The 27616-nt window shown below is 40.1% G+C and overlaps 1 protein-coding gene across 4 annotated transcripts; it reads left to right on the forward strand.

The window, feature by feature from the left end:
- Nucleotides 1–27531, forward strand: LOC123499401 (cotranscriptional regulator FAM172A-like). 4 transcript variants are annotated; one of them, XM_045247350.1, is made up of 9 exons: nt 1–426; nt 1468–1557; nt 3893–3993; nt 4639–4832; nt 5567–5696; nt 6703–6822; nt 9191–9295; nt 10803–10887; nt 24826–27531. In XM_045247350.1, exons 2-9 carry the CDS (start codon nt 1482–1484, stop codon nt 25038–25040), a joined length of 1026 nt encoding a protein of 341 aa, XP_045103285.1. In that variant the 5' UTR covers nt 1–426; nt 1468–1481; the 3' UTR covers nt 25041–27531. The 4 variants fall into 4 exon arrangements, with proteins under 4 accessions (XP_045103285.1, XP_045103286.1, XP_045103288.1 ...); XM_045247351.1 differs by having other exon boundaries at nt 28–170; XM_045247353.1 differs by having other exon boundaries at nt 178–457.
- Nucleotides 27532–27616: the final 85 nt, after the last annotated feature.

Below are 27616 nucleotides of genomic sequence, written 5' to 3' on the forward strand. Positions count from 1 at the left end.
ATTTACTTAGCTGCTGCTGCTCCTCCTCCTCCTCCTTCTCCAGAGTTTAGGGCTCATAAGAATCTAAAAATCTTCGCAGCCCTGACAAGTGACAAGAACAACTCCAGAGTTTTCCTCCTCCTTCATCACTTGTTAGATATGACAACAAGGAGAGAACTTGTTTTCAAAACGTATGCGTGTTAATGCTTCCAATGTCAGTTTGTTACCAGTGCTGTTCTCATCCCTCAGGACTTGCTGGAAGAAATAATCCCCAATCAACTACATAATATTAATCTAAGATCAAGACTGGAACGCGTATCGCAGTGGAAGTCTGATACTCTGATAAAACAAACAGCAACGGAGGGAAGTGGCCACGCCTGATAGGAAAGCACATCAGATAGTGCTTGCATCCCTTCTTATTCTGAGCCTCTGAAAGAAGTGTTAACGGTATATTGCCAGTTTCGTCATAAAAGTGTCAGTAAGCAATAATGTGACAATATCGCACTTCGGTATTATTGCAGTTTCAACCAGTACACCACACATAACAATACACATTCTCACGGTCTACATCACACTTCTAAGAGCATTTCTAACCCCATTTTACCCTATTGGAAATTAATAATATCTTCAGAACAGAATTTAGGTTAGGTTAGGTTTGGTTTCATCACCCTAAAATCCCGCTTTCCTAGGAGGTCCCCAAGCTTGTTAGACATAGGGAAACAGAAATATGTTAGGCTGTATTGGTTGAAACTGTAGATTTACCCGCACTTCAACTAACCAGCCCACTAATCCTGTAAAACGGACACTGACTGAATACTTCCACTTATCTGCTTTTGTGTGTGTATGTAGTGCAGAAGTATACGAGGAAAGGAGGGAGAGGTGTAGACTGTAGACCGTATAGAGTGTGGATGAAAGAACAGGTATACAAATGAAAGTAATTTTTTTCAGTTTTAACCAATATACCCTATCTTATATTTCTTTTTCTCTGTGTCTAACAATTTTGGGGACCTCTTGGGAAAGCGGGGTTTTAGTGTGAGAAAACCAAACCTAACTTAACCTAAATTCTGTCCTGAAGTTATTATTAATTTTCAATAGGGTAAAGTGTGGTTAGAAATGCTGGTAGAAGTGTGATCTAGACCGTGAGAATGTGTATTGTTATGTGTGGTGTATTGGTTGAAACTGCAATAATACTAAATGAAGGTTTGTGTCATGGGTATCTCCTGCAATGGCTGTGTCATTGTGAGGGTGTCAGGTTCACTGGGTGTCAGGTACAGGCAGGCAGAGATACAGATGATTCACTGATTGCTACTAAGGGAATTGCAATGTTTAGTTTGAGATCTTGCACATGTAGTTTTCAAATCGAGCATTCTTGTAAAAAAGTTTATATATAAAGTACAGCATGTGTAATGGAAAAAGCTTTAGTCGAATATTGTGGTTCAGTGTGGAGATGGCGTAATCTAAATACTTTATTGGTGAAACCTTTTCCAGGTGACTTGTGAGTGATGGATGGCTTCTATAGGATTAAGCGAGAAGGATTTCCTGAAGATCTCGCAGACTTTGGCTATGAGTTTGACAAAGGTAAGGGAGAGGAAAGAGTGATGTATCTTTCTTTATTTGTTTTATTCATACCATGTGGACTTTTAACAGGAATTTCTGGGCTAAAGGGGATACTTTTTTGTGCTACCTCCTATCTCAAAGCCCACCCGCTAGGAAACTGTTGCCCCGAGTGAGGAAGCCCAACCTACACTCGGACTGTGGACAGGATTCGAACCCGTGTGCTTGAAGACCCTTCGGACCCCAAAGCACACATGGTTCCACTGTACCACAGTGGCCTTCCCTTTGTTGTTACTAATTGGAGCTTGTCATTGATTTATGAAAGAAGGAAACAGTAACCATAGGTATTAGTATAATTGCTGGTGGATTAAACACACCGATTTAAAATGCACCCTTATTTCATATGGAGGTTATGAGAAAAAAAATGGATAAATCTTAATTAATCCATTTCTTCCCATTCTACTGGCCCTTCTCCCTCACCCGTCTTGGGTGGCCCGATTGAGAGTTGAAATTTTTGAGGAGGAAAAATATCATTGTGGTTCCCTAAGTATGCCAATCTCCCGAAAACATTAATACACATAGAAAAATCTCCAGATATGTATGAAAAGCATGTGTAAAGCATTGCTAAATAACATTATTATCTGACACCTTCCACCTGGCTTGCCTCCTGGGCTGCCTGTTACATTGCTAATCTCACCAAACATCATAACATTATCAGGAATATTTTAGAAAAAATAAGCAACTGAGGTTTTTAAAACCTTTTTAATATACATTACAGTAATAATCCTTACATATGATAAAGTAAAAATATCTTTGTTTTACACCCACCTCCTATACTGCCGCCCACAGCTGTCCACCACTAGTAATGCCTTACTCAGGCAGACAGTAGCTCACAAGGAGGCAGCAGTAGCCAAAACAAAATTTGTAAGTGGAGAATACTCTAATGATTCAGCATAGTAGTGGAGTGCAAGGTGAGAAGGACATACAAAAACTACATGCACAGCATAAACATATATTTTGTCCCTAGAGACACTGTTATCTCATGACTTGTAGGTCACGACAAGTACCATTCTCAATACCCAGAGGCAGAATCACCAGAATGCCGCTGAGTCACTCTGATGTCCACACCTAATGTACAAGGCTAGATGTGTGTGCAACAAACCTCGCATCACAGCACAACCACAAGGCATGACACATCATCACACAAATGATGAGTGGCTGAGAACACACACGTATGTGAATGGGCAAAGAAGGCATGGTGCAATTTGCAATGCAACACTATGTAGAACTTGATACACCAGAAGACTAACTTTAGGCATCCTGTGAAGCTTTTCAATAGCTACCTCAAATCATTATTGATTGATAATTTTTGGGGAGAGCAGCCAGTGAATGACATCTTTCCCAAAGGCATCTGAGTGCCACCCCTCAACCAGCAGCATTTACGGCAATACCCATCAACAGTAGCTACACATCATGTAGTGTAGTGGTTAGCAAATTCAGCTGACAACCAAGAAGGCCCATGTTTAAGTCTTGGGCACAGTGAGGCAAATGAGCAAGCCTCTTAATGTGTAGTCTCTGTTCACCTAGCAGCAAATAAGTATGGGATGTAATTCAAGGGGTTGTGGCCTCGCTTTTCTGGTGTGTGGAGTGTGTTGTGGTTTCAGTCTTACCCGAAGATCTGTCTATGAAGGCTTGCAGAGTGACCAGCAGGCGACCGTGAATATGATTATAATACACACACACACACACACACACACACACACACACACACACACACACACACACACACACACACACACACACACACACACACAACATGTATACATCAAGGTGTAGTTTTTAAGATTCTTTGATAATGGTGACCAGCCTGATGAGAGTGAAAGAATAGTATTGGAGCATTTTACTTTTCTTGGGACATTTTTTTATGATATCCTTTTGATTTGTTGTTTTGTGTTATGTTGAGTGGCATACAGTATGTAGTATAAACCCAGGACAGCTAGTGAATATTGGCAGTGACTGGGCTGTATCAGGGGAATGTCTGGGAGTGAACAGAGTGCCAGACTTGTGATTCTTGGACAGTCAATCCTCCTGATTATCTGGGAATTCAAGTCATTCCTCCTGATTTTTTAGGAATTCAACAGTCATTCACTCGGATCTGTCCAGGAATTCAAGACTCAAGTGTATTTCTTCTCATGAATGCACTTTTCACTTTGACCTTTTTATTCCTCTTATTTTTACTCTGAGAATATTGTTCAAGCCTCCTTTAATAATTCTGTTTGATAGTCAATATATCTTTCAGGATTTTCAGTACAATACATAGACTTTTCTGAAATATTGATGGTTTCTTGTATTTTTACAGAGGGCAAGCTTCGAAACATTGAAACCGGAGAAGGATTCAAATATAGTGCGAGGTTTAAGGACCACTACTATAATGAGAAGCATTATGAAGCATTAGCAGACGTAGAGAGAGAGAGAGAGAGAGAGAGAGAGAGAGAGAGAGAGAGAGAGAGAGAGAGAGAGAAACTACATTGATGTCTAGACTCTTAAGATCCAACTAAACTAGAGTGTTTTCTCAGTCTGGTATTTTTGTTATGTCACTTCTGAGCTTTTTGATAATAAAACTGATCACATTCCAAAACACTTGCATGAAATTCATGATTTTGTGGATTTTAGGGCACATTTTTGCCTCCCTGCCACTCCACAAAACAACAGCATAGCTAAATGTAAATTAATAAAATGTATAAGTGAAATAGGGAAATGAATAGTGACTTGATCCTTCAATTTTTGGGGGTTGTGAGGAGATGGGAGAACAGTGGAAGATACAGTTACTATAGTGATAGTCTGTGTATTCTAAACTGGCTATTGGATCATGGTCTGGGATGAAAATGCTGGTCATGTCTTTAGGAAAACAGAAACAAGTATTATACACATAAGATTAATTACATCATTAATAAGTTACAGTATATCTGGCACGGTAACCCAACTTTTCACATCCTTAGAGCAAGAACTGGGGACCAGTTTATTGCAGACAGAAATACTCTATAATATGGTACATTTTCCCCAAATTCACCTTTTTAATCTTTTCTAACTGCACTCACATTGCAGGCGATGACTATAGAGGTATACAAAATGCTGGAGTCAGAGTGCAAGCTAAAGAGAGCTCCTGTGCCTTACGATGTAAAAGGGGATGAAGAGAGGACCTTTATATTTCACTCAGAGGATGCATTTACCAATCCTGACAAGCTGCTGGTGCTGATGCATGGCAGTGGTTATGTGAAGGCTGGCCAGTGGAGTCGGAGGTGGGTGATAACAGTGGCTGAATGTTTTAGTGGTGGTTGTTATATTATGGAAGCTGTTATGATCTTAGTTTTGTTTTATGGTGATGCTTCCTTTGATAAGTTATTTGAGTGTTATTTTCTGCATTGAGGTAGTTTTAAGTCAGTCTATCACAAAGTTGGAAAGGATAAAAGGATAAATTTGCTGATGTCCAATGTTATATCATGGGTCAATTTTGAAGTTTAATTCCTCTGCCTGACAGCTTTGGCAGTGTTGTAAGTTGTGATCTCCTTGTGTAATTGACTTAGATGTGACCATGAGTATTGAGTTTGCCTGGCATTTCTCCTTATATGTGCTCTATTAAGTGTTAAATGTGCTTTTATCTTTTCCAATGTCTTTCTCTCATTTTCATTATTCATTTTCCACATAGTTTACTACCTAAGAATGCTTTGTGTGTTTTAACTTTGCATAGACATGCTTATATTTGTGTATTTACATGAATCTTTTTTGCGTAGGTTTATTCTTGTTACATGTTTTTACTGAGTGTTAATTTATGATGTATTGTTCATGCAGTTATTGAAAGCACAACATGCAGAGACCTATCATTGATCTTATGATAATTTTTATCCTGATGCATTTTATTGCCACTTAGGAAAGAGAATAGACTCATGTTCATTTTGGCTTTACAAATGTTATGCATACAAGATAAAGTGTTTGTGATCTTGTCAATGTATCCTGAGTAATTGGTTATCTACAGGTTAATCATCAATGACTCCCTGAAGTCTGGATCACAGATTCCATTCATCCAGGAGGCTCAGAAGGAAGGTTACGGTGTCGTGGTCACCAACACCAATGACAACCATCACCACGAGTTGGGCTTAGTTAGGGTATGCATGAAACTTCTCTTTTTGACTTTCAGTGTAAATGTTGTGAAAGGAGTTTGAACTAGTTTATTATATTTTTCTAATTAAGGAATTGGCTTATTTTTTTGTGTTTATCCTTCATATGGTATTCAAGAGTTGTATAAGTCCTTTCCCATCTCAGAACTACATTAAAACCAATGGTGTGTCACATAATTTTGAGATATCTGGCATCTGAAAGGTCTGTCCAGGTGATGGGGTCAGGCTGGTTCATTATCAGGTGTTGCTGCTCACGAGGGGCTTAAGGTATTATTTTTTATAACAAATCAGTTTTCTTTTTAAATTTTATTACTTCACATTACATTCTAAATATAACTGAAAATACCTACCGCCCCAGAAGTTTGGTGAAAGCCAATGAAAAATGGTGATAGTAATACTGTAAGTCATGTATGCCATGTTTTCTTTATTGGTGTATGAATATCTTATGATTGTGTTTCCTAGGTTTTACTATTCTATCATATATTGTATTGCACAGAGCAGTGGTTCCCAAACCTTTCCTGAATGAATACCACTTGGAGGTCCCGTACAGTCCCCGCGTACCACCTGGTTTTAGAAAAATTTAGTTCAATTCCAGCAAATATTGATTCACAAGTAGAACACACAAATGAACTAACAACATGGAACACAACTGATTTAATGTGAGGGATGTATTGGTTTCTTCTCCATCAGCTGATTGATGCCAGATTATTGTGTTTAAGGCAATAGTAATTTTTCTGAGAATTAATTTAATAACTAAAAATTGCATATGTTCATGAAAGGGCTCATTTTCCACCTGGAAGGCCTTTTTGTACTACTAATGTATGTGTACTACAGGTTGGAAACCACTGGCCTGGAGTAAATAAGAGAGGTTATGGCATCACAGGCTCTGGGAACATGAAATCAGTGTTCATAGTGGAAATTTCAGTGTGATCCACCCTTCAATTGTGTATTGGTGGTCAAAAATGTATTATGTTGATATTTGTATTCTTTACAGGGCAGTGAGCATCCAGAAGCTCATATACTTCACGTGTGGAAGCACTACATTTATCCTGCCAAGGCAAAGCACATTGCCTTCATTGTACACAGCAACGGCGGGCGTTTAGTGTCCTTATTGGTGAGTCAGGGCAGTCAGTAAAAGCTTTTCTATTTCCAACTCAGTTGTGATGTGAATTACTGATGCATTGCAATCTGATGGTATATGAAGCTTTAGGACATCACAGCTAAATGAGCCACATAATTGTGTAGCTTAAATTCCTATTATTTACATTATTTGTTTATACAGGTAACTCAATTTATGCGATAGATGCGTTCCAAGAGGCATCGTGTATATCAAAATTTGCGTAAAAAAAACATGTAATTCTCACAAAGAAACAATAGATAATAGGGGGGATGCAGGATGTGGTCCAAAAATCATACAAAATACTCTTTATTTGGCTAAATTAACATGTTTTATTATTTACCATTATAAATACTAGAAGTGTATTTGAAGTAAAGGGAAAAGTAAGAGATAATAAGAGAAAGTAAAAAATTATAAGAGAAAACAACAAAACAAAGAATACATAAACAAAATACTCACTGCGTCACTGCCTTCACCATTCACACCACAGTCAGTCACCATCTTCCTCTGAGCTTTACCACTTTACCAAAAATCCATTTATCAAAAATAACCCCACATGCAGAAGAAGATGAAGGATGTTTTGGGGCCATCTTGGTGAATTACAGGCAGATTGAAGAGATTCTGTCTGTACTCAGTGCTGGGAGACTGTAAATGAGGCACGAGAAGAGCGGGAGCTGGATCCAAGAAACTTTAACAATGTCAGAGCAACCTCCTGCTGCAAAACAGCATCCATGAATGTTTGGAGGGACGGTAACAAGATTGCTATCAGGTTGCTATCAGGTTTCTGGGAACACCACCTCTGGAGGTGGTGCTACTGTCTTATATATTATGCATTTGTGTCCACAAAACACTTCTATTAACGTTTTACAAACCTTACCCCCAAGAAAGGATTGTTTTGTAATGCATACAGTGAAATCTTATATGGAATACCAAAAAATAAAGCAGAGATGAGATTGGCCACAGACGAGACGGAGACTTGCGGCAACTCGGCCGCTTCTTCTTCTTGTGATCCTTTTAGCTTGCATGTTGCTTTCACCACGATATATATGTTTCCACTCCTCATTTGCCTGCTATAATGGATATCATATCTTAGTATTCATATACGCTCATGCCATGAGGATAACGAGGATAACCTTGAGTCTGTGGCACTGAGTGATAGTGAATTACTAATGAAATACTGCGGTATTTCATTAGTAATTAGTCTCCGCCTTGTCTGTGGCCGATCTCATCTCTGCTCTATTTTTTGGTATTCCATGTAAGATTTCACTGTATGCATTACAAAACAATCCTTTCTTGGGGGCAAGGTTTGTAAAACACTAATAGAAATGTTTTGTGGCCACAAATGCATATATAAGACAGTAACACCACCTCGAGAGGGGTGTTCCCAGAAACCTGAGAGCAACCTGATAGCAACCTCGTTACCATCCCTTCAAGTGTTCATGGATACCATTTTGCGACAGAAGGTTACTCTGACATTGTTAAAGTTTCTTGGATCCAGCTCCTGGCAGCCAATGAGCTCTTTTAGGCAGGTTACCAACCTCCTCCTCCTGCCAACAGCAATAAATCTTTGTGGATGCTGTTTTACGAAGATTGGTATGTGAGCAGGAGGTTGCTATCGAGGTTGTCTGTACCAACATAGACAACAACCTGCTTCTTGGATCTGGCCCCGGAGCTTCCACCTATTGGCCAGATGCGGAACTCTCTGGCACGCAGTTTGAAATTGAGTCTGGCGCTCAGTTTGAAAATGCGGTTAGGCCAAATCGCGTTTAAGCAAACTGATTGCGGAAATTAAATTAATTATGATATTTTTTCAGTCGCGTTATAACAAAAACACGTAAATCAAACACGCATAAATTGAGAAATTGAGAGTTTCCTGTATTTAATCTCTGACTTCATTGTGAGAGTAAGCTGCATTACAGTACAAGTAGACAGAGAGGAGAAAGGAGAGGGACAGAGCACCCCAATAGAGTCTGAGAGGCAGAGTGCAACATGTTCATGTATAATTCATCTTGAACACTGCTCCTTGAAAGTTACAATCTCCTAGGATTGAGACATGAGCATGTCTGTTGGGTTGGGACAAGCTCCCATGCCTCTGCAAGTTTAAACACAATCTTAGGGCACTGGGATATTAGCCACTGCTGCTGTTGGACTTAACTCTACTTTCAAAACAACCCATTACCCTTTGCTGTCCTCAGCAGACAATATTAAGTGTAGCTGTAAAAGAAGACCATGAAACTCATGCAACTTCCCTTCTAAATGCTCAGGCTTACCTATTAAGCAACCTACTGCTCTCTACCTTCCCTGCAGTTGAGTGTTCACTGTAGCAATAATTTTATGGAATATATATGTTCTCTCTTTCTGGCAGTACCCACAGGTCGAAGAACAGTTCAACGGGAGAGTATTTGCTGTGGCTATGACTGATTCTAACCACTACTTTGAACGCCACGCCCGCTACGTGGGTCTGCAAAAGGTTAGTATTGACTTAAAAATATGTTAGGTCAGCTTTTTAATTAAGACACTTCATACATACAACTACTTTTTGTTGTGTCAGTATTCTCATAGTAAGCAGTATGATATTGTGTGTTTGTAATATTATACATAGTTATAGTATATGTATTATGAACTTCTAAAGTGAGAATATGTATTGACTTTGTTCCCCCATACATCTTGAAGAAAATTAAATGAAATGACAAGATATATTATGAATGAGGATGAAAGATGAAAATAAGATAATGTTTCATGTAGGGATTACCATATATAAGGCTTGTGATTTCTTGCAGCCTCCCTTAATTTTGTATGTTCTCATGTTTTTCAATGACTATATGACACAGTGGACTATGACTCTCCCTTTTCCCTCCAGGAGTCAAGTTTAACCACTTCAGTACCATGGCGCATTTCTATATTCATTCTTCTTACTATTTGGTGTTTTTCTACATGTTGCCGCCCATCAGGTGGTTGCAGGACAGTGAGACCCTCACGTTGACATGATAATATATATATTTCGGTCAAAACCTGTTGACAGAAGCGTCACGATAAAACACAATACAATAAGTGCGTTTCCCTTTGGTAAGGATGCAGGTGAAATAATTAAGACCCCTTGACAGGTCGAATCCTTATATTACACCCACATTCCCACCAAATGAGAACGGCTGTGATATGGATACGTACAGGCTACATTATGCGAGATGACTAAATACGACAAAATACAATCATACTATAGTGTGCGGGGTAAATACATTTGAAGGACGATGAACTTACGTGTTGGGGTCTACGGCACGTTACGGAGGAGATGACGAGGTTAATGTGTACTCTGTTATAGCTTGCTGTGGACTGAGCTTTGGTGTGGCATGGCATGAGTTAGTGACCTCACCCACTGACCTCACTGCTGACCCAGAAGTTCCCTATCTATGGGATAGGACTCAGCACTTTACCTTACAATCACTCTCTCTCTCTCTCTCTCTCTCTCTCTCTCTCTCTCTCTCTCTCTCTCTCTCTCTCTCTCTCTCTCTCTCTCTCTCTCTCTCTCTCTCTCTCTCTCTCTCTCTCTCTCTCTCTCTCTCTCTCTCTCTCTCTCTCTCTCTCTCTCCAATGGCAGGCGATAACGCTACAGCTTCAGAAACTTATGTGGGGAATTAAAATAGTATAGACTGTAGCCATTAATCTTTTGACCTCTATAGACCTCTCCTTAATGTATAAAGTGCTCTAATCATACACAAATTTCAAAGTAAAAATGTGTTCCAGTATTGAAGGGGTTAAGAGTGGAAATTGTGTATATGTGTTAATGGGTGCCTTGTCCATACTACACTGTTTGATTGCCAGCCTGATATATATACATAGATGAATATATGAAGTGTGATATCAAAAAGAGGGAAGTAGAACTTAATTTATGAAGGGAAAGACTGGCAATTATAGGGACAATTGCAGGAGGATGAGAGACCTGCTGAGGAGACTGACACCTTTCCCCCTTCCCCCACCAGGTGTCCCGGAACTGGGCGTGCAACAGGAGGCCTCTAGACACACCTCTCAGGACAAATAATGGTGACGTCGTTCGGGTGTCGGCAGGTAAGGGAGTTGTTCATTGGAATTGTGTGCTTTGATATGAGTAGACACACTGACAGGTCTTTTCCAGCTGTTAAGCTATCTGTTTTGCTGATCGTGCCCCTTATTGTAGGGTCAAGGAAAGGGAAATATCTCTCCAACATCTACTGATGAAGTATTGTGACCATAAGGACTGTGGATAAGTTCTTTCTCTCAATTTCTCATAAAATGAGACATTCTTTCATATGAAAACTCTCAACATACATAATACTCATAGTCAACATATACATGGAACTTGATAGTGTAAACTTCAGTTTGTATTACAAAAATGATATATTTACTTTGGTTACCTATCTGTTCACTGAGTGAAGAAACTTCTCCCTGTTAATAGCTGAGCATTGAATCAAGCCTTTATATATAGGTCATTTAATGTTAAAGTTTGCAAATTACATGTTTTCATGCAGATGACAAATTATTAAAATGTTTCACTTGTGATTACAAAGGAGCAATCAGATAAGGCACAAACAAACTAACAGTATGTATTTTACATTCAATAAGCCAGTGGTGTTGATGTATTAATGAGAGCGTGAGAGAATTAAGGAATAACTACACAAGACAGTCACTGGAACCAAGTTTTCTGCCTCACATGTTAGGTAATATGACACTCAGATGTGTGGACTTTTGTTAAACTATTTATGTGTTAATTAATGATCACAAGATGAACACTGGTAAATGTTTGCAATTTTCATCTTTCTTCTTCATTGCTGAAATCTGATAATGACAGTTACGGGAATACAGTAATGTCATTCTCTGGCTTTTTATATCCAGGGAAGATGATATTTGTAAAGCAGCATTTCTGCCTTTGTTTCTATTTATTTTATTCATTCGTTTTAGGTAAAGACCAGCTGAAGTTTCTCTCTCTCTCTCTCTCTCTCTCTCTCTCTCTCTCTCTCTCTCTCTCTCTCTCTCTCTCTCTCTCTCTCTCTCTCTCTCTCTCTCTCTCTCTCGTGTTTGTGTTAAAAATTGAAGTTTATGACCCAGGTGCACCATTTCTTCCTCCTATAATACGTTTCATAGCCCAAACTGACCTGAGTAGCTTACCATCCGCCCCAGTACTAAGTGATGATTAGTTTCTCCGTTTTGGATAACTCACTTGACCTTTAAGGGAACTAGCAACCCAGTGGACCTTTTATTTCTATTTTTTTTGTTGCCCCTCCTGCTTTAAAAAAAATTCTCTGAAACATCATAACACACCATGCCCCGACTCCTTTCAAAAGATTCTAGTTTTTTTTTCTTTTTTATTTTGTACAAGAAGGAGCACTGCCAAGGGCAACAAAATGCTAGAAAAAAAGGCCCACTCGAACTGCAGGTTCCCTATAAGGTCCGAAAGAGACATCCTAAAGCCAGGGACAAATGTCTCGACACCTCTCGTAAAAGAAAGTCAAGTCGTAGGAAAATGGAAATGCAGAAGCAAGTAGGGAGATCCAGAGACGGGTTTAGATGACGTTTATGCGGCTTTAGCGACACATTAAACAGGATTTTTACATTACTAAGAGGCGAAATAGTCTTGAAAACTCCGATAATTACTTCTGTGACCTTTAAAAACAGTCGTCGGGAGAGAGCAAAGCGTTTCTGAATAGGAGTGGTTTCTGTATCGCCTGTGAATATTGTGTGACTCCAGGCAGCTCACCCCGAGGTAACCCTATCAAGGCGCTAAGGATCTCGCAAGGGGGAAGGTGGATTTCTGCAAACTCAGGCGCCCTTCATTAAGCGAGACAGATGATGTGTGCGGCCGACTGGGATCACGAGGGAGGGAAGGAGTGGGAGAGGGAGGGGATGGTGGCTGTGAGGGTTAATGGAAGGGGAAATAGGGAACAGGGAAAGTTTAGGCTGTTTGGGAGTTTTACATTGGAGCAGAATACGAGGGGAGGGGAGGGGAGGGAAGGGTGACTGAGATCGTAAAGTGAGGTGTGCTTTATTGAAATTCTTGTTGGTTTCTTTGTTTTTCGTTTTTTTTTTTTTTTTTTTTTTTTTTAGTGTAGCGTCAGTTGAAGTGGGCGTTGTGCTGATGGTAAAGCTGTGGTCTGGTATATCGGTATTAGGTTTACATTTTTACTTCGTTTTCTTTATTGATTTTCTTGCATATTGCTTTGATTGCGGACTCGACTTTAGACATATTTTGATTTGATCCGTCTTGTGCCTGATAAATAATAATAATAATAATAATAATAATAATAATAATAATAATAATAATTGCAGTAATGATAATAAACCTGTTCTGAAATTATACACAGGAAAACTACAACAACAACGTCAAACTTGCATATATAATGAAGGCAATTGAAAGTAGGAACAGTACACAACACCCGGAGATCGCAGTGTTCATGGACAGTCAGTCGTGTGGGATGAAGTCGAGCAAGCAAGGCGTGAGTAACGGTGAGAGCTGTGAAACGCATCTTCGAATCGCACACTACGCAGAGCCGATTTCCTTGCTTGGTGCTTGAGCGACTAACTGCTTGAAGGGATCTCGTTTCACTATACCGCAAAACCTTCACGAATATTAACAGACAATAAAAGATAAAAATAAAACACTTGAATTAATCTTATATAACAAAACAACCCAAAAATAGGAAAAAAAATACGAAGCTCAATATCTCAATCTTCATGAACATTAACAAACAATAAAGGAAAAAAAATAGAAAACTTGAATCAACATACATAACAAAACAACCTCAAAAATAGAAAAAAGATAGATAAAGTCACGCAAACAGTCCGGGAAGTGAGACGGGACACAAAAATCACCAATTTCGTATCCACTGCCGCTGAATACTCTAACATTGTCCCTTCCTGCAGTATAAACCACGTAAAAAACAGCAGAGACGAAATTTAAGGCCCCTGATACGCTACATAACATCTTGAGTCATCGGCAGAGGCAAGAAGGGATACTGGGATATACGGAGGGAGTGGAGTCAAGGAAAGCTGGGGCTGGGGTGGGCTGGGCAGTGCAAAGGAGCGATTAAGTCTGGTTATAAATTAGATCTGGTCGGGTTGGTGGTGGTGGTGGTGGTGGTGTAGTAAAAGGCAGTGACGTCCAGCCAGGAGTGAGGGAAGGAAAAATGGCAGTTGTGGCGGTCGGCTTTGTGGCAGATGACAATAGTTAATGGCTGGTAAGTGCCGGCAAATGGCGGAGAGTCGTGACAGAGTTAAGGAAGTGTCTCGCTCGCTCGCTTTTCCTCTCTCTCTCTCTCTCTCTCTCTCTCTCTCTCTCTCTCTCTCTCTCTCTCTCTCTCTCTCTCTCTCTCTCTCTCTCTCTCTCTCTCTCTCTCTCTCTCTCTCTCTCTCTCTCTCTCTCTCTCTCTCTCTCTCTCTCTCTCTCTCTCTCTCTCTCTCTCTCTCTCTCTCTCTCTCTCTCTCTCTCTCTCTCTCTCTCTCTCTCTCTCTCTCTCTCTCTCTCTCTCTCTCTCTCTCTCTCTCTCTCTCAAACATTTCGTTCTCTCATCTTCGTCACTTTTTTCAAACTATAGTGAAATTTAATAGTATTTTCAAGTGTCTCTTCAGTACTTCAGTACTGGGGCCCATTTTAACCACGCGTTTTGGTGTGATTAGATAATTTTATTTGCTATAGGAAAGGTCTATGGAGGTCAAAAGATTAATGGTCACAGTCGTTACTATATTAATCCCCACATGAGTTTCTGGAGCTGTATAAAATCACCAAGTAGTAAGCAGAATGAATATGGAAACGTGTTATGGCCAGAATCTTCACTAGTTTATTCCCCACGTAAGTTTCTAAAGATGCATAAAATCGCCAAATAGTAAGCAGAATGAATATGAAAGCGCGTCGTAGCACTGAAGGGAAGGTTAACAAGGTATTGATATTGTCTTGGGGGCTAAACAAACATTCGTATCGTTTCAAATTACAGTAAGCATTTAAGAACACGTGATTTACAAAACTGGCTTTAGTGAAAGTTAAGTAGCGTTTTGAAGGGCATCTTAGTTCAATACTGGATACAATAGGGGAAAAATAGACAATAATCTCTAACCTTTGAAAAAAAATAGTTCTTGAAAGACTGAACCATATATAAACGAGACTTGTGATGTTGTCTGGTTTGGTCTAGTGGAAGTTATTAGTTAAGGGGAGTTTCATGGCTGTGTGCTGGTATCTATAGAAAAAAAAGCATTGATATTTAGTGGAAGTAATTATTTAAGAGTGATTTCATGGTCATGTGCTGGTTTGTATAGGAAAAATATTGATATCTAGTGGAAGTTATTACTTAAGAGGAATTTCACGGCTGTGTGCTGGTTTATATAGGAAGAAACATTGATATCTAGTGAAAATTATAAGTTAAAGAGAATTTCATGGTTGTGTGCTGGTTTATATAAGATAAAACATTGATATTTAGTGGAAGTTACAAGTTAATGGTGATTTCATGGTTCAACACAAACAAAAACAAAACACAAGAAAAGGAAAATCAAGAGGAAAAGAAAGACAAAGAAAGAAAGAAGAGAGAAAGAAAATAAGAGAAACATGGTTTATATATATAAAAAAAAGATATCTAGTGGAAGTTATTAGTTAAGGGTGATTTCATAGTTCTGTGCTAGTTTATATAAGAAAAACATTGATAATCTCTGTAACAAAAAAAAAAAAAAAAAACTAGAGCACGAGAGAACAAAACATTAATCCTTTCACTATTAAGACCCATTTTTATCTTGAGTTTTGGATATAATTAGTCGGTTTTATTGATATTCGGAAAGGTCAGTGGAGATCAGAAGATTAATCGCCAGAGTCTTTACTATTCAAATCCCAGCATATGTTTCTGAAGCTATATAAAATCGCCAGATAGTAACCAGAATGAATATGAAAACGCGTCCTGCTACTGGGACGCATTTTTATCATGAGTTTTGGGTATGATTAGACGGTTTTGTTAGGTTTAGAAAAGGTTTACATGGTTGGTCAGAAGATTAATCGTCAGTCTTTATTATTCTAATCCCAACGTTTCTGAAGCTGTATAAAATTGTCAAATAGTAACTAGAATTAATATGAATACGCGTCCTACTACTGAAGAGATTAAGAACACTGATAACTTTGGTTTAGTGAAAATTAGTGACGTTCTCAATTGTGCTACGGTTCAAGAGTGATAGTTTGATAAGGTTTCTGTGCGTCAATAGAAGTAAGACACCCGATTATGAGAAAATTTACCTTGAGAGCAAAATGTATAAGAACATGAGGCTGATAATATTGAATTTTATAGTGAAAGGTATTGACAGTTCAAGGCTATTTCCATGGTTGTGTACTGATTTGTATAGGGATAAAAACAACTTTCTCTTAGCATCTCAGGACACAAGACTTACAATATTGAGCTGTTTTAGTTAAGAGAAAGTTACTGGTATTTCAAGGCTATTTCTATGGTTCTATACAGGTCTCTTAAGGGGGAAAATTATCATATCTGTGAGTAAAAAAACGTTAAATAGTCTTGAGAGAGCAATTCAGGACACAAGGCTTTAAATATTGAGCAGTTTAGTTAAGAAGAAAGTTATTAGTATTTCAATGCTGTTTCTATAGTTCTATACAGGTTTCTATAGGAATAAAAGAGGAACTATCTCTGTAACACCAACAAAAAGAAAAGTCTTGAGAGAGCATATCAGAATATAAGGTTGATAATATTGATAGTTTCAAAGAGAAAGTTATTTGGTAGTTCAAGGCTATTTCTATGATTCTATACAGGTTTCTAAAGGGGAAAAAATTACCATCTCTGCAAATTAAAAAAATGGGGATGGTGATAGTAGTAAAGTGTTCCGCCGTGGTACAGTGGAACCATGCTTGCTTTGGGGCCCGAGAGGTCTCCAAGCGCACGGGTTCGAATCCTGTCCATGGTCAGAGTGTAGGTTGGGCTTCCTCACTCGGGGACAGCGGTTTCCTAGCGGGTGGGCTTTGAGATAGGAGGTACCCCAAAAAGTATCTCCTTTAGCCCATAAATTCCCGTGAAAAAGCCCACATGGTATAAATAAAAAAAAAAAAAAGAGAGAACACGTGGTTGATAACATTGGTGTGTGGCGAGGGAGTGGAGTGGTGGTACAGCGGCGAACTTCCAAGTGATGAGGTGAAGGACGGGACAAGAGAGTGAGGGAGGCAGGAAATATGGGCGTCACTATCCTAAATGTCAACAGCTCCCAAGGGCCATCAAAGGGTGACAGACTGTTCACCCTAGCACTCTCACCCGCGCACGCTCATCCCCTCCCACCCAGCTCCCCCACCCCCCACCCCCCACCACCACTCTCAACGCACACCCTCATTCATTCCTCCCTCTAATTTTTCACTTTGTCCTGTTCATCCTTATTGTCTTATTGCTTCACTCATTTTCACTCCCATACTCATTTCGTATTCTTCATTTTCTTTCACTTTTTTTTGTTCCTTTTTCTTTTTTTTTGTTCCTTTTTCACTATTTTTGCCTTTTTTTTTCTCGCTTCTCTCATTTCTTCGTCATTCTTTCTCACATATTCCTCTCCCTAGCTTTCTCATTTTCATTCCCTCACTCCCTCACTTCTCTTACTTCTCTCCCTCATCCCTCCCCCTTCTCCCTCCCTCTCCCTTATTTCTCCCCGTCACTCTGCCACTTTCTCTCTCTCCTTCTCACAACTTCTCAACCGTCACTCTTCTTATGAACGTGTTTCCTTCGCTCCTCCCCCCCTCTCTCTCTCTCTCTCTCTCTCTCTCTCTCTCTCTCTCTCTCTCTCTCTCTCTCTCTCTCTCTCTCTCTCTCTCTCTCTCTCTCTCTCTCTCTCTCTCTCTCTCTCTCTCTCTCTCTCTCTCTCTCTCTCTCTCTTAATTCTTGAGGTTTCAGCTGACGACTGCTTATTGACATGTATGAGAGAGAGAGAGAGAGAGAGAGAGAGAGAGAGAGAGAGAGAGAGAGAGATATTGTCTCGTGGTCTCGATCTAAAAAATTGAGTGACCGCGCAGACGTATTTATGTGTGTGTGTGTGTGTGTGTGTGTGTGTGTGTGTGTGTGTGTGTGTGGGTTCTCGAGGAGGAGGAGGGGGAGGAGGAAGAGGAGGACAACAACAAAAGGTGGAGGACCCTCACGGTGGAGTCAAGGGCGCAGGAAATCCACGCTTATTGCCGTAATCTGGACTAATGCATCCTTTGTTCCGGCCACGACTCGGCCACTCCCCGCCCATCTGCGCTCCAGACTCCACCACCCACGGGGAAATTACGTCTCTTCCTACGTATTCAGAGCCTTCACTGGAGAAACCTAGGCCTGCTTTTACGCCCGTATTCAGAAACGCCCTCTCCTCTCACTACCACAATTTTCCAAGGCCACAGAAACAACTGGTCGGGTTTTCAAGACTGTTTCTGCCTCTTGCTAGGTATTCAGAACCCTCACTGGAGAAACCTACGCCCGCATTCACGCCCTTATATAGAAACACCTCTCATTACGACAATTTTCTACGACAATTTTTCTAGGCCACATAGACAACTGGTCGGGTTTTCAAGACTGTTTCTGCCTCTTGCTAGGTATTCAGAGCCCTCACTGAAGAAACCTACTCCCACATTTACGACCATATTCAAAAACATCTCTCACTACGACAATTTTCTAAGGGCAGAGAGACAACTAGCAGGGTTTTTCAAGACTGTTTCTCCTTTTCAGTAAACTAGAAATCCTGTCAATCTATCACCAGCTCCATGAAAATACCCTTAAAAACACGAGCATCTTCGACTCTTAAAAAACACGAGCATCTTCGACCCTTAAAAAACACGAGCATCTTCGACTTTTAAAAACACGAGCATCTTCGACTCTTAAAAACACAGCATCTTCGACTCTTAAAAACACAGCACCTTCAACTGGAGCCTTAGGGAAACAGTGATGGTGAGAGAGCAAACCACTTCAGAATACGGACCTTAGAAACGCTTTGCTCTCTCACCACAATTTTCCAAGGCCACAGAGATGACTAGCGAGGTTTTCAAGCGTGTTTTTACAGTTCACAGTGTAGGAATCTTGTCACTTTGCCTCTAGAAACTGTAAAAACACCTTAAAAACTCGTGTAAAGTGAAATAAAGTCGTGAAATAGTGGAGGTGAATTGTGGAAGTGTTTGAGAATATGAGACTTATTTGTGGATATCCAGTTGTTTATTTCTATCCCTTGTCTCTTCTATCCTTCTCTCCTTCTTTCCTTCTTTCTGCACTTCCCGCCTTTTTTTTTTTTTTTTTTGCATTTTGTTATTTTATCTTATTTCTATTTATTGTCTATTTAATTCAGTGGTTCCCAAACTGGGGGTAAATTAGCCCCTGGGGGTAATTTAACCATTTTAATGGAGGGTGACAGAAAAAAAGTTATGAATTCTGAAAATCAAGAAAACAATGCGGTACCCGGTATTAGGATTATTGTTAACTTTGTCTTAGTATATAAAGTTGTAAAGTAAACCTATTATAAGTAATATTATAAGTGAAAGGGGTAACATGCTTTATGTGGCATGTTAAATTGGGTATCAAGCTGAAAAAGTTTGGGAACCAATGATTTAATTGTTTTCTTCTCTGTTTTTCTTGTTTTGGTTTTGGTTTAGTTTTGTTTAGCTGTTTGTCAGGAAGTCTCTCTGTCTGTGTATGTCTCTATCCGTCCGTCCGTCTGTCTGTCTGTTTGTCTGTCTGTCTGTCTGTCTGTCTGTCCCTGTCCCTGTCCCTGTCTGTCTGTCTGTCTGTCTGTCTGTCTGTCTGTCTGTCTGTCTGTCTGTCTGTCTGTCTGTCTGTCTGTCTCTCTCTCTCTCTCTCTCTCTCTCTCTCTCTCTCTCTCTCTCTCTCTCTCTCTCTCTCTCTCTCTCTCTCTCTCTCTCTCTCTCTCTCTCTCTCTCTCTCTCTCTCTCTCTCTCTCTCTCTCTCTCTCGTGTGTGTGTGTTAGGGAGGAAAACTTATGCCAAGAAAAATTCGTTCCGTTAAGTTTCCCCTGCAGTTTCCTCACTTCCATCTCCTTTCTTGTTTCCTCCACTCCCCTCCTTCCTTCCTTCTCCCCTCCCCCCCACTCTCCCTCTCTCTCTTCCATTCCCCACTCTGTCTTTCTCTCTCTTCCTTCTTTTTCTCCCCAAGGTTTGCATTCTCTGTTTCCTCCCGTTTATTTATTATCTCTCTCTCTCTCTCTCTCTCTCTCTCTCTCTCTCTCTCTCTCTCTCTCTCTCTCTCTCTCTCTCATTTTTAACGTCTCTTTTTCATTCTGTCTCTGTCTTTCTAATTTTTTCCTCTTCTTTTCCTCTCCATCTCTTCTCTTCTCTTCTTAGTTTGTCCTCTTCGTTCCTACATTTTGCTTTTTATTGTGATACATTCTCTTTTTTTCTTTTTTTAATCTTCCAGTTATCAAATTTAATTCCTACTTTTTTCTCTCTCTCTCTCTCTCTCTCTCTCTCTCTCTCTCTCTCTCTCTCTCTCTCTCTCTCTCTCTCTCTCTCTCTCTCTCTCTCTCTCTCTCTCTCTCTCTCTCTCTCTCTCTCTCTCTCTCTCTCTCTCTCTCTCTCTCTGTTTCCCTTCATCATCTTTACTTCATCTTCTTTTTTTTCCCTCCTCCATCTCCTCTTCTCCCTCCCACCTCCTCCTCCTCCTCCCCTCCTTCCCTTCACCCCTTCCCCTGCTGCAGATGATAATGGGCAAAGCAGTAGAAGATGATTTGTAATTATTCTCCCAACGACTTCTAAACTCTTCTTAGTTAAAAGTCTCGCCCTGGAAAAGATGCAGCAGCGAAGAGAGGGGAGAAAGATGATGAGGGAGAGGGAGAGGGAGAGAGTGTGTGGAGGTGGTGATAGAGTTAGGGGAGTGTTTAAAATGATGGGGTGTTTTGCGTGAAGAGAATGGAGTAAGTGAAGGAATGATAGTGGTTGTTGTTGTGTTGTTGTTGTTGTTGTTGTTGTTGTTGTTGTTGTTCTTCTTCTTCTTCTTCAGTGAACAAAAGGTCTGCTGTTGTTTGTTTTGATTTTTTGTTCCTTTGTTTTTCTCTCTCTTATCTCCCTTTCCTTATCTTTCTCCTCCGCCTCCTTTTATTTCTTGTTCTTGTTGTTTGTTTTCCCCTTTTTTTTTCTCTCTCTTATCTCCGTATTTCTTTCCTCCGCCTTTCCTCCTAGTTCTTATTCTTGTTCTTCTCGTTCTTCTCCAGGGAACAAGAATCTGCTGCTGTTTGTTTTCCTTTTGTATTCTTTTGTTTTTCCCTCTCTTATCTCCCTTCTCCTTATCTTTCTCCTCCCTTTCTCCTGTTTCTTATTCTTGTTTTGTTCTTGTTCTTTTCTTTGTATTCCTTTATTTTTCCTTCTCATCTCCCTTCTCATCATATTTCTCTTCTCCCTCTCCTACTTGCTCTTATTCTTATTCTTGTTCTCGTTTTTCTTCAGGGAACAAGAGGTCTGCTGCTGTTAGTTTTCCCTATGTATCTCTTTGTGTTTCTTTTTATATCCACACTCCTTACCTTTCTCCGATTTCTTGCTCTTATTCTTGTTCTCCGTCTTCCTCATAACCCCCCATGGCACAAACCCCCCAGAAAACAACACTTCTCCCTTTTCTATCGAATATCAGCAGTGTTAGTTTAGGTTAGGTTAGGTTAGGTCAAGTTAGGTTAGTTTGGGCTAGGTTAGGTTGAGTTGGTCAAGGTTAATTTAGGTTACGTTAGGTTAGGTTAGGTTAGGTTAGATTTCCCACTCTTCCCTCACGTTCTTAGTGTGTTAGTATAGGTTAGGTTAGGGTAAAGTTAGGTTAGACTTCCACCCATCCCTTATGTTCCAGGTATGTTAGTCTAGGTTAGGTTAGGTTATGTCAGGTTAAAGTTAGGTTAGACTCCCACCCTTCCCTGACGTTCCTAGTGTGTTAGTGAGCCTTGTGTTTACGTGTTGAGGCCCGCTAGGCACTGCAGCTCAACCCTATCTCAGCCTTAAACGAGGCGAGGAATAGTGCACAGGAAGGGAGGAAGGCAGGAAGGAAGCCGCCGCAGTTAAGGCCCGGCCAGCCACGACACTCTAACCGGAGATGGCGTCTGTACTTTTGTGTCCTGGCTCACTTTTACGTTGGGATATGAAGGGATGGTGCAGCAGCCACGCCGGTCGCCTCGCCTCTCTTCTCTCTTGCTCTTCTCTTTCCTCCTCCTCCTCCTCCTCCTCCTCCTCCTCCTCGCTGTGTTGTCCTGTCTCTCTCTGCCCGGTGGCTAGTTAGAATAGTTAATAGCCTTGCAAGGACCTAAAGATGTGTTGCTGTTTGTTTTTCCTTTGTATTCCTCCTCCTCCTCCTCCTCCTCCTCCTCCTCCTCCTCCTCCTCCTCCTCCTCCTCCTTGGCCTTCGTCTAACTAACCGCATGTCCTGTTTTCTTTACTTTTTACTATTTTTCTCATTTCTCTCTCTCTCTCTCTCTCTCTCTCTCTCTCTCTCTCTCTCTCTCTCTCTCTCTCTCTCTCTCTCTCTCTCTCTCTCTCTCTCTCTCTCTCTCTCTCTCTCTCTCTCTCTCTAAATAGCAGGAAATATTACGTGCCTCTGCGTGTATTGTGTTACTGCCTGCTCGCCTTTTCGGGAGCCACCAAGTGTTTTATGAATGCTTAATGGATGGGATTGCGGCGGTAATAAGATGCCGCCGCGCCCTGGACCGTGGGAGAGACTCTGCTCGTATTCTCAAACATTTCTGCGCTTCACCCCTCTGTTTTAAAGGGCTTTATTTAAATTTACATGATTTTTTTAAGGTGTTTTTACGGTTCTAGAGGCAGAGTGACAAGATTTCTGTATTATTAGCTGGAGAAACACTCTTGACAAACACCCATTAATCATCTCTGTGGCCTTGGGAAATAGTCGTGGTGAGAGAGAGAGAGAGAGAGAGAGAGAGAGAGAGAGAGAGAGAGAGAGAGTTTATCATTTGGGATTGTATGTAGATTTGATTGTGTATTTCTTGTTATCTATAGACGATTGGAATGTAATGTGTCAAAGTATAGACGATTGGAATGTGTATAAAGGGAATTGGAATCGGAAGTATAAGGGATTTGACCTTACAGAGAGAGAGAGAGAGAGAGAGAGAGAGAGAGAGAGAGAGAGAATTTTTACAGTGCTTGTACGTAAGGGGCTAATTCGGTGTTGGCTCCAGTTACTGCTGCCTCGAAGTTGTAACCAGTGCAACTCCTCCTCCTCCTCCTCCTCCTCCTCCTCCTCCTCCTCCTCCTCCTCCTCCTCCTGCGTCACTATCAGTTTGGCCAGGCGTGGTGCGGGCAGACACGACCGGTCACACTGTTAGGGATTAGCAGATTAAGGAAGGATTACCCTCCCCTACCACCACCACCACCACCACCACCACCACCACCACCACGCCTCAGTGCCTAATTACACCCTCTCCTGCAGCTCATGGTCTTGCTGTTGCCTTACTTTTTGGTGCTTCCTTCCTTCCTTCCTTCCTTCCTTCCTTCCTTCCTTCCTTCCTTCCTTCCTTCCTTCCTTCCTTTTCTTTCTTTTTTCTTTTCTTTCCTTCCTTCCTTCCTTCCTTCCTTCCTTCCTTCCTTCCTTCCTTCCCTCCTCTCCCTCCCTCCCTCCCTCCCTTCTTTTATTTTCTTTAATTTTTCTTTCTTTCTTTCTATTCTTTCTTTCTTTCTCTCTTTCTTTCTTTCTTTCTGTTAGTGATGAAATAGTGACAGTTGTTATTTATTTTCCTTTTTTTATTTTTATTCATTTTTTTTTTGTCGTTGTGGTTTAACTGCATATTTTATTTATTATTATATTTATTATTCCTTCTCGTTAATGCGTTGGTTTTTTGTGTCACTGATGCATTGGGAAGATTTTTTTCTTGATTAGTTTTCATGTTATATTTCCAGTAAGGTTAAGAATGCATAGTAAGTAGAAGATCCTGGTGTGTGTGTGTGTGTGTGTGTGTGTGTGTGTGTGTGTGTGTGTGTAGGCCTTGTTGACTTCTTGTAGCTTATTTTCCCTTCTGTTCTTATTTATGTACGTGTGTAGTCTGTATCTTAGCGGGGTCTGAGAGAATAAAGAGGAGAATAATGAAGAATAAATGGAGAGAGAGAGAGAGAGAGAGAGAGAGAGAGAGAGAGAGAGAGAGAGAGAGAGATGACGATGATGATGCTGGAAATAATAAAGAAACAAAACGAAGGAATGGAATAAAAGCATAAACTAGAAAAAAAAAAACGAGAAGAAAGGACTGCAAGATTATAGAAAATGAGAGAGAAGATGCAAGAAGGAACAGGACAAAAAAAAAAAGACGATGAAGGGAAGTACGAAAGAAGAGGAGGAGGAGGAGGAAGAAGGAAGGAAGGAAGGAGGAGGAGGATGAAGGGAGGAAGGAGGAAGGGGAGGAGAAGGGAGGGAGAATAATAAGCTAAGACAACAGAGAAATGTTTGGGCAAGTGAGTGAGTGCTGTTCCCTGCCTCTTGAAGGAGTGACCCTGCTTGGAGAACTCACTAGCAACGCCTCCTATGGGCAGGGAGATGGTTTTATAATGTGCTGGGGACGTGGTGGCAAAATAGACCCTTTGTGGTGATGGTGGTGGTGGTGGTGGTGATGGTGGTGGTGGAGGAGGTGGTGGTGGTGGTGGTGGGAGAAGAGAAGGGTTATCCAAACGCATGACCTCTGTGTTAGTTTATACCAAGGAGTTAGTTACCTTGGTTGATTTTTGTGCTCTCTCTCTCTCTCTCTCTCTCTCTCTCTCTCTCTCTCTCTCTCTCTCTCTCCTTGGTTTACATATAGATGCTCTTTAATTCTATATTCTCTGGCTAGTTACTTACAAACTGATGCTTTTTCAGTACAATCTTACATCTCTTGTTTTGCAGCTCTCTCTCTCTCTCTCTCTCTCTCTCTCTCTCTCTCTCTCTCTCTCTCTCTCTCTCTCTCTCTCTCTCTCTCTCTCTCTCTCTCTCTCTCTCCTCTCCTCTCCTCTCCTCTCCTCTCTCTCCTCTCTCCTCCTAATCTTAAATATTAATGTTAGTAAACACCTAACATCTCACATCTATTTCTCAGGTACCAAAGTCCATGAGGAGACATCCTGGCTCTGCTTTAACAGCATCTTCAAGTACCTGAGAGAGAGACTGGCTGCAGTAAAGGCCAAAGAGGGAGAAGGAGAGGGCACTTCTGAAGCTACAAACAAGGAGAGCTGTGGGAATGGAGACAAAGGAGGAGGAAGCTGTTTGGTTGAGGAGGAACTAAAGGGGGAGGTTAAGAAAATGAAGACTTAATGGAAGGTACTCATGGGTAATGGTTGGTAGATGGGTGAAGTAAATGTAGATGATATAAAAAGGATGGGAAGAAAAAAAAAAGTTATTTTTGAGGTAAAAGGGGAGGTTAAGAAAATGAGGAAGGATACTTAATGGGAGGTATTGATGGATATTAATTGGTAAATGGGTAAAGGAGTAATGCAGATGCTATAAAAAGGATGGGAAGAAGAAAAAGGGGCATTATTTTTTTCACTTGCATTACAGTTTGCCTAAAATTTGGCTGTGATTTGTAGTGGGAAGTAGATCCATTGTTTTGTTGTCTGATTTATGAATAGTGATGCACCTTTGTACTACTGAATCACTGTTACTTGGTGCTTGTGTGGACCTCTCTATGTGTTGGGGATTTTTGGAGTGTGAATGGTAAGTAAAGTTGCAGAATTATGGGTTTCTGTTCTGCTTTTATTTTTGTATCTTTCAATTTTTATTATTTTAGTTAAGTCTTTATTTCTATCTTCGTTCTATCTTTCTTCCTGTCATGTCTTTTCCTTACTTATTTTTTTTTCTCTCTCTTTTCTCTCTCATTTTGTCCTTTTTGTTGTTCCTTTGCCTCTTTCATATTTCCTCCACATTACTCCTCATCTTCCTTTCTTCTATTCTTCTCCTTTTTATTTCATCTTTTTTATCATTCCTTTTCCCTCTTTCATTTTCATCTTTCCTTCTCCATATTTCCCTCCACCTTCCTTTATTTTCAATTTTTTCTTTTTCTTCATTTCATCATTCTATTGTTCCTCTTCCCTCTCATTCATTTCTCCACATCTCCCTCCACCTTCCTTCTATATTTCTCCTCTTTCCTTCATTTCATCTTTCTATCATTCCTTTTCCCTTTCATTACTATTCTCTTCTCCACATCTTCCTCCACTTACCTTTCCTCTATTTTTCTCTTTTCTCCTTCATTTCATTCTCTATCATTCCTTTTCCCTCTCATTTATACCTTTCTCTCCTCCATATCTCCCTTCAACCTTCTTCCTATCTTTTGTTCATGTGCTATAATCTTCCTTCTTTCCTGTTTTGGCCCTTGGTGTTCCTTAGGTCACAACACTTGCTTACTGCAGACTTAAGTGGTTGAGATGTGGATGGTTTTAGAGACTTAAATTGTGGTAGTGCTGGTGAAGAAAACCTGTACTGGAAAGGCTCTGCAGTTTTTACTTACATAATAGTAATTTGTTAATTTTAAGGTGATTTATAGTGTTAATTTGTGAAAGTGTGAGGTTATTGATGGATATATGCTTCATCTTGGCTTATTTTGTGCTTCCAAGTTGCGTTCTTAATTTTTTATTCATTTTAAATCCAGATAGTTTAAGGTGTTTTATTATAAGCATGTAGTTGCTTAGTAAAATGTAACATATTATTGAGCATTGATTAGTGTTTTTAAGATAGCTAAGCTTGTTATTTTTATCACATTCAGCAACAAGATTTTTATTCCAGAGATTTAAGTGCCTTGAATTTCCTTTATTTCATTCCAGAATTGTGATTAGGTAAGGAAGTATTGTGTTTTTTTTTTAGTCTACTCTGGTCTAATTCATTGTGACTTACTGTACTTTCATTCTTTCATTATCTACATTACTCATAAACATCATTACTTCATTTATGATACGGTAAGGAAATATTGTCTCTATTAGTCTGGTCTGGTCTACTTCATTGTGACACTGTACTTTCAGTCTTCCATCATCTACATTACTCGTAAGCATCATTACTCTATTAATAGCAGTTTCATTCACTCTGGTCTACATCTTTACTGGCTGCTTTCATTCTTCTATCATCAACTTCCCTCATAAACTTCATTACTTTAATCTTAGTTTCATTGACTCAGTGTTCTAATCATTTATCTCTCCCTCATAAAACTTAATTTCTTTGTTAGTAGTAGTTTCATTGATTCAGTGTCCTAATTATCTCATCCTCTTCTCCATAAACTTCTCTATATTCTTAGTCTATATCTCATTGTCCTAATCTCACACACTAGACATCTTTACAATCCATCTCAGTCTCTGCTCTGAACCCTCCACCAGGGCACCATCACCTGTCAACACCAGCACACAGGGCCCACAGACAAGGCCAGCCTGTCCCTCAGTGCTCCTCTCTCCACACCTGACCTCCTTCAACTCACTCTTCCAATATTTTACCTCTAGTCTCTCCTTTCATCTTTGTTTCCCTCCAACATCCATCTTCCAGCTCTCAGATTTACTCACATCCTTTCCCCTTTACTCTCACATTTACTGCATTAACACCTTCAGTACCATGACACGTTTCCATCTTCAATCTGCTTAGTATTTGGTGATTTTATACAGCTTCAGAAACTTATATGGGGGAATAAGATAGTGAAGACTGTAGCCATTAATCTTCTGACCTTCATAGACCCTTCCTAATGTCATTAAAATGGTCTAATCACAACCAAGACTTAAGGTAAAAATGTATTCCAGTACTGGTTTAACCAATATAGTTCAAGAAAATTTAATCTATCTTTTCTTTATTTGCTTTATATCTTCCCAGGACCAATGGAAACATAAGAGGGTTCCAGTTTTCTCCAGTTTACTCCTTTC

Source organism: Portunus trituberculatus, chromosome 49, assembly GCF_017591435.1.
Source record: "Portunus trituberculatus isolate SZX2019 chromosome 49, ASM1759143v1, whole genome shotgun sequence".
Taxonomy (NCBI): domain Eukaryota; kingdom Metazoa; phylum Arthropoda; class Malacostraca; order Decapoda; family Portunidae; genus Portunus; species Portunus trituberculatus.